Source organism: Caloenas nicobarica, chromosome 1 (assembly GCF_036013445.1).
Source record: "Caloenas nicobarica isolate bCalNic1 chromosome 1, bCalNic1.hap1, whole genome shotgun sequence".
Lineage (NCBI taxonomy): Eukaryota > Metazoa > Chordata > Aves > Columbiformes > Columbidae > Caloenas > Caloenas nicobarica.
This window is the reverse complement of record NC_088245.1, coordinates 74988276-74999966: the sequence shown is the minus strand read 5'-3', so window position 1 is coordinate 74999966 and position 11691 is coordinate 74988276. Positions and strand designations below refer to the sequence as shown.

Sequence of the window (11691 nt, the reverse complement as noted above, 5' to 3'; positions counted from 1 at the left end):
ATAGCTAAGAGAGACATTTGTGCCTGTTCACCAACAAGTTCTTGCAATAATATTCCCAAGGTTCATTCTCTGACTTAACTATGTTTTTTTACCAAGCAGCAACTTATTCAAGCAAAATTTGCGTATTTGCAACTTCCTATTTGGCTTTCTCTCTGCTCACTCTCTACAGTAATTTGCTTGATTTAAATCCATTCCTTCCAGTCTCTATAATGTTTTATTTTTCTCTATAATGTTTTCTTTTTCCTTGTACTGTCTTCTCTTCGGTTTCGCTTTTGCTCTTTTTTTCCATTACAGTGCTGCCTCTCCTTCAAAATGGCTTTTCTCCCTTTCACACTACTTCACACATTGTTGCTGTTCAGAACATCAGAACAGATAAGTGCCTTGTGAAAAGCTCCTTTGTTCTTTTTTTTTTTCTTTTGGTCAGAAAGGTGCAAAAGACAACCTGTCTAATCAGAGGACATTCCACTTAGTTACATTCCTTAGTTTTTCAAAGCAAACTCATATATTCAGACTTCTTTATAAACAGTTCAAACTAAATTCAAGGTCAGAAAGACTGCAGCTGACAACTTCCCCATCACTTACTCTTTTAATATCTACTTTTCCACATATGATACTGAAATGATTACATTCTCACTGATGCTAATGTTACTGGACTCTATAAAATTATAGGAATTCATTATTAATTATTAATCCAATAATTATTCATTTTAAAATAGGTAATTATTGGATTAATTTATTATTGGAAAAAAGGCCATGGTAAATGGATTGAAGGGGTTGTGTTTAACCTTAAAAGGGAGCATACTATAAAATTATATTCTGGCATTTTGGTGTGTATTTTGGTGTGTCTTACTGAACATATAGCGAAACAAAGAAATAAACTTAACAGCAGAGTCAATTATACTGTTAAGCGGCATTCTTTATTTTATAAGTGCTGGGGAAACATTGGGGATCATCCTCCTTCAAAGACTGGATGCTCTTGTGTTGCTTATATTCACATAATTATTACATATGCATTAAAATTTTTGAAAATTTTGACATACAATACCTCTATGCTAAGAAATAATTGGTGATGTTAGTTATAATTGTTTAGTTTCTTACTTACAATAAACCTATTAATTATTAGTTAAATATAAACTAAGCACTCTGCTTCTAAGTAATCTATCACTTAATCTTCTGTCTCCCTCCTGTCATGCAGAAGGATCTAAAACTTGAAAAATATCCCCTTGTTTTGCAGGTAGTCAGAAAGCATTTATCTCATGTCAATTGGTTAATAATGGGTATGTCTTTTATAATTTAATCATAGTATACATTAATTTGGCAGCTTCTCTTCAACAGGACAGCAGCAGCAAATTGTACACATTGAAATACCCACTGCAATTCAGACAGCGTGGGAGGTGGGTGCAAGGTAATGCAGAACTTGCACGTAGTTACATTCTGTTAAGTAAAAATTGACTGTAGAGAGACCTTGTTGGTATCTGTCACTGAAGATGTGCTTATCACTTGGCAGCTTTAAAAATAAGCTCTAGTGTACACCTGCAGTTACATACGGAATAATCTTACAGATCATGTCACTCTGAAAGGCTTATACACATATGGGAGTAAAAATTAAAAGGTTGTCTTTGAAAGTTAATCTCTATATTCAATCACATTTAAACTCTAAGTGAACTGACACTGGCTTTTGAAAGCATACTTTAAATTTCTGATAGTATCTTTCTTCTTCAAAGCACTTTATAAACCGTTCTGTTTACAAAGATGACAAACTAGTAAGATCCGGTAAGCTTCGAGGTAGAAAAAAGTAATAACCTACCAGGGAGTAACTTGGAGTTCCATTGTTCCATTGATAGAATGGATTCTATCTCAATCAACAGGGGCAATTTGGCCTCCTGCTACGAAAAAAAATAAGACACAAGTTAGTTGGTGCCTTAAAGTTACTTTTCAGCAAGCTCAATAAACTTGCATTACAAGTTTCACTTGTTTTCTTTCAAACCAGCAGGTTCTGGCACATTGTGAACTAGGATTTACTTTATCATAACTTATTAAACAGCAAGATGTCAAAAATAAATAAACATTACATCTCAGTGCATAAAAACACAGCTGAATAATCAGACACATTGCCTCATCCAGCCACAGCCAACCAGCTGCATTTCTTATCCTGATTACATCACCTTGAGTAATATTTCCAAAGTCTTGCAAGAAAGCCCAACATAAGCAACTGAATTAATGTATTGTTTAGTACACTCAGATAAATACATGATTTTACTATAATACAAGGGACAAATCTTAGGTTGAATCAAGTGGTAAGCTTCTGTAGTTATTTCATTTAAAATATGTGTTCTACCTCTCAGAGTTTCTCGTCTGTAAGCAACTGTACTTGCCTCTCTTGGTTGTTTCTTCAAAGAAACTCCTTCCTATTTCAAAGCTTACAGTTTTCAACATGCTTCATCATCCTTTTCTGTGACATTTGCTACTGAACTTTATGCCCGTTTTCTTGTAATGGTGTTTGCTTCTCTCATACAGCTTGAATAATAACAAGGAAATATAATAAAAAATAATACATTGTTGACTCTTGTTATACATTTGAAAAACTATACTAAGCCTCTGTTTGACTGTATTTTATATGGCTACTTTTGGATCATATTGGATTGAAAAGTATTGATATTCTTTGTCCTTAGTGACTTTCCTAACCCCTTGCAAAGGAATCTGGAGTTTACATAATTTATTATTGTTGTGAGTACTGTTGGGGTTTTTAAATAACAGTTATTGTAGCCTAAGGATATAAAGGGAGCAAAACTTACAGGAAAAGGTAATAATATTTATCAAATGAACTGATTCAGACTGAAAAATGGAAAAGTTTCTGAGGGCCTTTCTTCACAAATATTTCCTTTCATATTTTTAAATTAAAGCAAAACAAAGAAGAATACTATGTATTGTAAATGTACATGATGGGTCTGACCTTGCTTCTCAGGTTCACGAAAATATTTAGCAAGCCTTTGTGACTCCCATCTCCAACAGCTGACAAAATATTCTAAGATATCCAGCAAATTATTCAGTAACACATTCCAACATTATTACAGTGCAGTGTCAAACAGCATTCCAAGTTGGACTTCCCACATAGTTACTGGGGTTCAGAGAGCAGAATATCACCTGGTTCTTTTAAAACACAAGATATTTGACCTTCAAGGTTACTGAGTCAGCATGTTAAAATGCCTTGCTGACTGCCTGAAGTAGCGAAGGTGAAAGGCAAAGAGCAAGAAGCATTGCAAAGCTTCTCTAACTCAACCAAACTTCAGTGCTCGGGTGAGACTGTTGTTACATTCTTTCTTCTCCCTTCCTGTTCTCTCTGATCCCATCCTCCATCTTCCTTATCAGTATGAATATGATGCTTCAAATATTTGTTATGCCTTTCTAGGGACACTGCAATGTAGTAATATAAAAAAAAAGACAAAGTGAGAAGTGATGTCTAGGGAATATTACATGGACAGTTCACAAAGACAAAATGTTCTTATGCAAATTCAAAGTGAAGTCAGTGCAGTCAACACAACTATACTTGCCAAAAGTTAACACCAGATATAGAGCGAAAACAGTGGGTTTCTGTTTCATCTGCAAAACTAGCCATCGTTACCAAAATTCTTCCTAAACTATAGTAAAATATCAATACAACGCTTACATTTAACAAACAAAAGACAACGTTCAAATCCATCATATAGGCATGCAAAACCTGTGAACCACAATTCTACCCCAAAACAATAGAAGTGACTGACTAGAGAAACAAAGAAAACTTTTTAAGACCTATGTTTGGGAAGCTTATGCCAGTAAGTACGTCAAGTCTTCAAAAGTCTGCAAAAGTGTATCATGAGTAGTTTTGAAAACTCCAGTTAAGAAATTAAAATCAGAGAATGCCACATTTTCAACACAGTTTTGCAATGGGAATTTGGGAAGTACTATTCAGCAGTAAGTATCCTTAAGCTCAATTATCAGCCTTTTCACAGCTGACTGCCTGGTTTTCATACAAAGCTGACTCCTCTCCTGGGGTTGGCTCACTAAATCTACAGCACTCCAAAGAAAACTGGGCACTGCTGTTAGAAAATGTGGTGGAACCCAGCTAAATATTGTTAATTGACTGCCTTAGTGTAATGGTGAAGGAACTTTTGAGTTTTTAGGCTTTGACTTTAAAAGACTGAAAACTTACAAAAAAGAAAAAAACCTAGCAATTAAAGCAATTTGATTTGAAGCAGAGGAGAGGTTTGGCTGTTGGCTTTCAGCTGTGAACAGCTGAGGCAAGCCAGCTGTAGGGGAACTGTAGGTGACCCTTTGGGTCACCCAGCCGCCAGCTGTCGGCACCCAAGGCTTCACATCTGGGGATGCCTCGGCCAGCACCGGCAGCCAAGCCCAGTCTTCAGCAGAACCACTAAAGGTAATACTACAGTCTCTTTTTGCTGGTTTGTGTTGATTTGTCCTCACCCTAATACTTTTAGTCTTTAATACTTCTGTCTGATCCAGAGAGGTGGTAGATGCCCCATCCCTGGAGACATTCCAGGCCAGGCTGGACGGGGCTCTGAGCAACCTGATCTAGTTGAAGATGTCCCTGCTCGTCGCAGGGGGATTGGATGAGATGACCTTTGAAGGTCCCTTCCAACCCAAACTATTCTATGATTCTACGATCATCTACATGTTTTCATCACACTAAACCCATTGACCTTCAAGTTTACCTGTTCCCCTTCTCCTGTAACTGACAATCGATTCTTCTACTTCACACAGATCTGCAGACTGCTAGTTTGTATTTCTGCGTGTAAACAGTTTCAAGCATCTCAGGGGTGTGCCAGCGGTGCCCGTCTCCACCTCAGGAGGAGCGCAGGCGGAGGAGCACGGAGCGGCTCGCCCAGCGCTGCCGGGGAGGTGCGGATCTCTTCACCCTTGCACAGCTGGGAGCGAAAAGGTTCGCGTTCCTCCCGCAGGTTTCAGAGCGGCGGCTGCTGCCGTGCGGCCAGGCCCGGAACGGGCCTCGGGCGGAATGTTGCTCCTGGGGCGGCTGTTTCCGGGCGGGCGGGGAAGGCTTTGAGGCAGGGACGACGCCGCCGGCGGGAGCGGCGGTGGCCGCGGCGGGAGCGTCGTGCCGGTGGCCCCGCCCTGGCGGAGCGCGGCGGGGGTGCGGCAGAGCGAGGCCGCTCCCATGAGGTAACGGCGCCGGCGTCTGGCCCTGTGCCGGCGGGTGGGGGGGGGGTACACCGGTGTCACCGCTCGGCTCCGCGCCTGGTTTCGCCGCCGCCATCCTCCCCCCGCCTTGTCCACAGCCGTCCCCTTTGGGGCCACAAGGCCGGGCGCGGCCGGGTGCGGGGGGTGGCGGCCGCAGGGCTCTGCGCGGCGGGTGGCCGGGGCGGCGCGTGCTGCTGGCGCGAACCGCCGCTCCGGCTGCGTGAGGTAACGGCCGCGACGTAACGGCCGCCGGGCTGCTCTGAGGGGCCGTGGTGCCCGGGCGGGTCAGGCGGCAGCAGGGCTTCCAGCCCCGCTGGTGCCGGCAGCGTTGCTGGGGGAGCGGAGCGGCTCCTCTTGACTCGCAGGTGAGGGAGGGGCCGGTGTACGCCGGCAGCATCTCGCCGTACTCGCTCGCTGCGCTGGGTAACGCCGGTTCCGTTACCGGAGGGAGACAGGGAATTTATTTGAGGAAGACCTGCTGTGCTGCCCAGCCCTGCTGCTTGTTTTCATTCGCGGGAGAGTCAGCGGGCCCTTGGGGCGGGCAGGGGAAGGAGGCTTTCTTTGCTGGGTGTTTCTCTGTGTTGGATAATTTAGGCTGATTTCCTATATTAAACTGCCTGGAAAAATCGTTTGGTTCAATCAAACCGTTGACTTGAAGTTTCAGTCAGTGAATAGAGCTCTTTATTTCATGTGTAGGTCCTTAAATAAAACTAAGTTGAACAGGAAGAAAACACGAAGTTAGAATTAGGCCCGATGAACTCTCCTTGTGTTTGGGGTGAAGACCCAGCTCCTCTTCAGTGTTTTCAGGTGTATTTGCATTATAGCTGGGTCTGATGTCCAGGCTTCTGTAAGGAAAGGTTATTGAAAAGCAACTGTGCACACCTTTGGTTAGTCTAACGTGTCTTTTTAAAACGAGTCCAGTGTTGAATGCCAGTGCCTAGGTCTTCTGTTTTTCTAGGTATGCTCATTGAAGAAGTGTTTATTACATCTAACAAAATAATATTCAAGACTATCCACAATTACGCAGTACTCAAAAGAGGGGAGAAATTTGACCTTTATCATTTGCAGCCATTTAGCTACTATCTGTTGATGATAATTGGTGCCACTTATTCACACAACTTTTGCTTCCAGAAAGCAACTTTGAGGGATAAAAGGAAACAATGGGGTCTAAAATGTTGGTACTGACAGCATCCTGTGGTGAGATGCATGTTTTATAATTTTGGTATGTTACTAATGTAACTATTAAAGCTTTCTTGGGGATTCTTTCCCCAATACTTTGCTGGATGGGGTTATAAAATAATACCATCTTTTCCAGAAGAAATAAGTTGTGCTTCTTTCGTATGTGGTTTGTGTATCGTGAACTCAATATTTTTTTCCATATATAAAGTGTTTTGCTCTAGATAAGTTATTGTTCTGAATCTTGAATGTGCTAACATTCTTTAGATGGTAGTATAGCACCTTTGTAGGATACTGTTGGTGAAGGAAGGGAGCATGGAGAAAATAAATACAACAAGATTTTTCCACTTGAAAAGACATCTTGGGTGCATTTGCAGAAGAGATCTGTGTGCTTTCCTCAGCAATGCTGATTTCTCTCTGTTGTAGGGTGTTTTTTCTCTTGTCAGATGATGTCCGAACTTCGGCCTCTTGCTTCAAATTAGCTTTCAGCATATGAGCCTGAGAGCTGGCAAGTAGCCTTTATGAGCCATGGAGTCTGGCAGAATGCTTATTTGAGGGATTCAGGTCTGCAGTCTCCCCAGCCACAAACTAAGATGTGTTTCAAAGCCAAAAAAACCCATACATCCTTATAAAAACAAAACCAAGAATTAATGTAATGAAACTTGGGGATTTCTAAGTGACGATACTGTAGCCAAATTCTGTTGCCAAGACGCAGTCCTTTTTATGCTTTAGATTTAAGTTGGCTTGAGAAAGTTGTTGGAGGGAGAGACTAAAAGAAAATTTTCTATACTTTGAGGTTGTTATAGAAGGATGATAATTTGGATATTACCCTTCATGAAGGAGCTTCTTGCAAGGAGGAGGAGTTTTGTAGCAGATCACAAATCCAGGGTAGAGATGATGCAGACAAAATAAAGCCAATAAATGTCTATATCATATGGATTTCAGGACGGGGAGAGAGCCAGGATTCTTCATTATATAGGTACTGTTTTTTTATGGTTTTATATATTGGATATATCATGTTTATATCATGGACCCTTGGGCAAATGTTTGTGGTTTCATGGACTTCAGAGTACTAGAGACAATTGTAACATCGATAACAGTAAAAACCTAGAATAATTCCAGTGTCTCGATTCTAGGTTTACAATTGGGAGCTGAATTTTTCTTTATTTTAACCACACATTTTAACTGAGTGAATAGTTCAAACTTGTTCTGCCTTCTAAATGTAGAATTTCAATGAGCTACATGTTAGAATTACAAATTTGTTAAAGTCTGTGGTTTAAAGCGAAGTAGTTGTTCAGATCCTTGCTCCTAATTCTGTTTCTCCTGGGTCTGTTAGCATGAACAGGGCACACAAGATGACAACTGACAGGGTTTTGCAGTGAGGATTGTAGCTTCCACCTTGATACTTTTCTTAGATACCTTGCGTGGTTAAGCTAGCTGTACAGTAGAAATAGGAGTTGCTAATTGGCTTTACAGTTTTAATTAGTCTCCTGGTAAATTATGAACTTGTCTTTTGGAAATAAGTGTGGTTTTTTTCTATTTGTGTCATGTCTACAATGTTCGAGTGTTAGGAATGTGTAATTTAGTTTATGGTAATAAAAATGAAGTACTTGTTTTAGGCTGAACTGAGTTCTTCAGAACACACAATGCTCTAAAATCTGTGTATGTAGGTACCATATGAGACGGATACACCGTACACCATACTAGAAGTGTCTGATACCTCAAAATGGAATTCTTTCAGATTCCTGTGCAAAATTGGTTTTGTAAAGGGATTTTTTTTAATGATATGTTAAATTTAATGTTTTATTTTGTATATAAGCTTGGTTTTGGGAAAATATATTTTTCTGTCAAGAATGTAAATGTTTTTCATCTCTTTATTAGTATGTAGGAAATAGCTGTAGATATAGATTTACCAGTACAGTGGGATCCTGTAGTGCTCTATAATGTAAGATTTGTACGATTTTTGAAAGTATAATCCTTTTAGTTTGGGTTTTTTTTTCCTTGGTTTATGTTGTCTAAAAAGTACAGCTTTCTGCCTCACATGTCAGAATCTGATGAAATTGTAGAAAAGATGAATGAATTCTTGGTATTCCTTTATTCAAATTTTGGAAATAATGTATGGCTGTAAGAATCGGTCCGAAGACCATTTGCTGAATGTTATATGGTCTGGTAAAGTAGTCAGGTGGTTGGTGGAGGGCCTCTCATGATCATGTGTTGCAGAAGTCCAGTTTCCACAAACTTGGTTGAATCAACTGATTATTATGAAAAAAATAAATTCAAGAAATGCATTCATTTACTTGAATTAACATTTTAGTGGGTATGCTAAATTTTATCTTAAATTTCGACACAAGTATTTTTCAGCTGCATGAATAGCCATACCTCTGTTAGCTTCACAATATCAATTGACAGAGTTTAAATGGAGTTGTAGCAGGTTTTCACACTCATACTTTGTCAGCTTTGTTTCTGTCAGTGTGTTGCTTACCTGGGATGTGACATACAGAGTCTTGATTTTAAAATACTTGATAAAAATAAATAGAAAATGCTATTAGTAATACTTCTGGTTTTAATTTTGGCTTTTTTAAAGATAGAAGCAGTAAGAATTATTTTACTTTTTGTTTTACTTAGGGCTCAGAGATGGATTCATCAGAACAATCAACAACTAGAAGTGAGCAGAAATCCAGGTAACTTGTGTTGCGAAGTTTATACAAAACTGTCTCTTAATGAAAATCTGAAAACACAGTGGAAATACATTGCTGAAAATTTGATAGGAGAACAACATCATGTTTGAAAACTTGAAATTATCACGGAAACTTGTTTTTCCACTGACTGTGTACTTCATACTCAGTTAAGCTGTTTATAAGGAGTAATATGCTTGTTGAGAGGAAACAGTTTGTGCTGAACGTAGCAGGAGGCCATGGAGATTGTCAGCAACATATCCTTTGTAGGCATTAGCTAGCAACCTTATCTATATGTTTATTAATTGCTTTGCCTGAGGCCATTTCAAGTTAAACGTTATAGCTTTAGATAGTTTCAGAGGATTGTAAAATAAGAGGTGTTAAACATCAACATTGCCAGATTAACAGGAATGAAAAATCTGTGAAGGTAGTTTTGAAAGTGCAGGGAATTCTAAGGTTATGTATTAGTGAAATCCTTGTTTGTATACAGCGATTTCACCATATGGTTTAAATGCATTTTAACTTCTTTGCAAAGTAATCGTGAAAGCCAGGCTTCCTCGACAGTGTCTTGTGCTGGCTTGCCTAGTGAATACTGACATAGAACCAAATATCCCTTTGAGAGTCATCTGTGGTTAGTAACACCTGAACAGTGGGCTAGATGAACCCTTGATCTGAACAAGCATGAATGTTCTTATGTTCATGTATCCTAAAGTGAGAAGAAAAGATACTGCTTTTTTTCCCAGAAAAAAACAAAGATTTGTTTCTTTGAAATACCATGACTTGTCCCTTTGAAATAGTTCTACTTGCTTTCTATCACACGTGTTAAGTAAAAAATTGGATGGCCCTTTGACTACTTTTTTCAAGATTTCGTTTGAAATGGTGTTTGGTTAGCCCAGTGGACTGAAAATTGGTAATTGTCAATTTAGATCTCAAAGACATTAGTGATTTGAAGTTGTTGCCATTTTTTTGGCTTAAATTAATTATGCAAGCTTACTTGTCTAAAAAGACTTAAAGTAAATTGTCCGTCTGGGGAAGTCGGTGAACTGCTGCCAATGCCATTCTTCTGCATAGAAATGTAGAACTCAGTTTGTTTTGGTTGGTTAGTATTTTGCACAAGCGTTAATAGTTCTTATGGACTTCTTGAGTTGGTCATGAGATCTTCAGACAAGTTAGAAAATGCACAGTAAAATAAATGAAGATTTTTGTTTTGTTTTTTGAAAGAAAATTCTTAAAAAGTCTAATAAGAAAGCAGCCTCGGGACCTTCTTCTTGTAATTGGAACGGGAGTAAGTGCTGCAGTAGCACCAGGAATCCCAGCGCTGTGCTCCTGGAGGGGCTGCATCGAGGCTGTAATTGAAGCAGCTGAACAGCTGGAGGTGCTTCATCCGGGAGATGTTGCTGAATTTCGTAAAAAAGTAATCAAAGATAGAGACCTGCTTGTGGTTGCACATGATCTCATCAGGAAAATGTCACCAGTGAGTATGTTTATAATATCGATTTCTAAAATCATTACATACTTTTATTTTGTCATCAAGAAAAATTCTTTTCAGCGTTTGAAAAGTTGAAATTTTTCAGGTAAAAATGGAATTTTTCATGGTAATCATGTAGTACACTGTCTCTTTTGAAGAGGCTAAAAAATCCTTGGTTTTTAGTGTAAGTAAGCTTTCATCATAACTAATGCAAGCAAGAATCCTGACCATTAAATATTCTCCATAATGTTTCTTGAAACGGAAAGAGGAATTTATAGCTCTGCTGGCTAAAACTAGAGAGACCTTGAAAATATCGGTAGACCTTGACCCTACTGATAGCCTTAGATCACACAAACGTAATCACTGCTGCAGTTTGCACTTCACTGAAGACACTCCATACATACCCTGTTCCTCAGCCATTCATTTTTAGGTCCCAGAGATTTTCAAATTGTGGTTTTAGGTTTGCCAAATCTTCTAGTTAAAAAATTTAGGGTGACATATATACTGCTCAGTTGTAGGATGTATTGAGTATTTTCAAACACGTGGTGAGTGAGCTTTTCTACAGGCAAATTTTGGGAGGAGTCTGCATGTATGGTTAGGCTTTGCAGCAGATTTAATGATGAATATGTTTTTCTCAACCAGCTAGGAAAAAAAAAAAGCCCCTCTAATAGTATATCCCAGACTCTGAATCCAGGGAGTGCTAATTTTAGTATACTGATTTTCAAAACAGTAAAAGCATTCTGAGAAAGGTGAGGTTTCCATGTAGTTAGGCCAGTAACTATATTTGGTTTATTAACAGGCATTTGTTCTGTGCGTAATACAATTTAATGAATAGGAAGCCTGTGTATTTTATGCAATTGTTGCATGTTCCTGTCAGTCTCAACAGATGCTCAGGGCAAACACAGCCTGCGTTTTTAGGAAGGACTACCTTGATGTTTGTTTAGAAGCGATGAGTGAGCATTAGCAAAATAGTTTTGTTGTGCCTGTATTACAAGCTTCCTTGAGAAAGCTCAGAATAATAGTCTGGTTACATTAAGTGGAGGCAAAAGCACCGGAATAATTTGAGATTGTTTTTGATGGTTTTGTACCTTTTGTACCTTTATACTTGGTGTACTAAGCAAGCCCTCTTCTAAGGAAGTGCTTTGGCATTAAGTAGACAAACAACATGGGTTTTCTGTT

The 11691-nt window shown here is 39.2% G+C and overlaps 1 protein-coding gene across 2 annotated transcripts in view; it reads left to right on the top strand.

Moving 5' to 3' along the window:
* Positions 1–5053: 5053 nt before the first annotated feature.
* FAM118A (family with sequence similarity 118 member A) overlaps positions 5054–11691 on the top strand; it is a 33232-nt gene continuing 26594 nt past the window's right edge. Inside the window, exons 1-3 of one of the 2 annotated variants that reach the window (XM_065643718.1) lie at positions 5054–5175; positions 8995–9050; positions 10266–10518. In XM_065643718.1, coding sequence (XP_065499790.1) covers positions 9004–9050; positions 10266–10518 — 300 coding nt within the window. In that variant the 5' untranslated portion in view covers positions 5054–5175; positions 8995–9003. Of the gene's footprint in view, positions 5176–5493; positions 5559–8994; positions 9051–10265; positions 10519–11691 lie in introns of those variants that run through there. The other variant, XM_065643719.1, reaches the window with a different exon arrangement.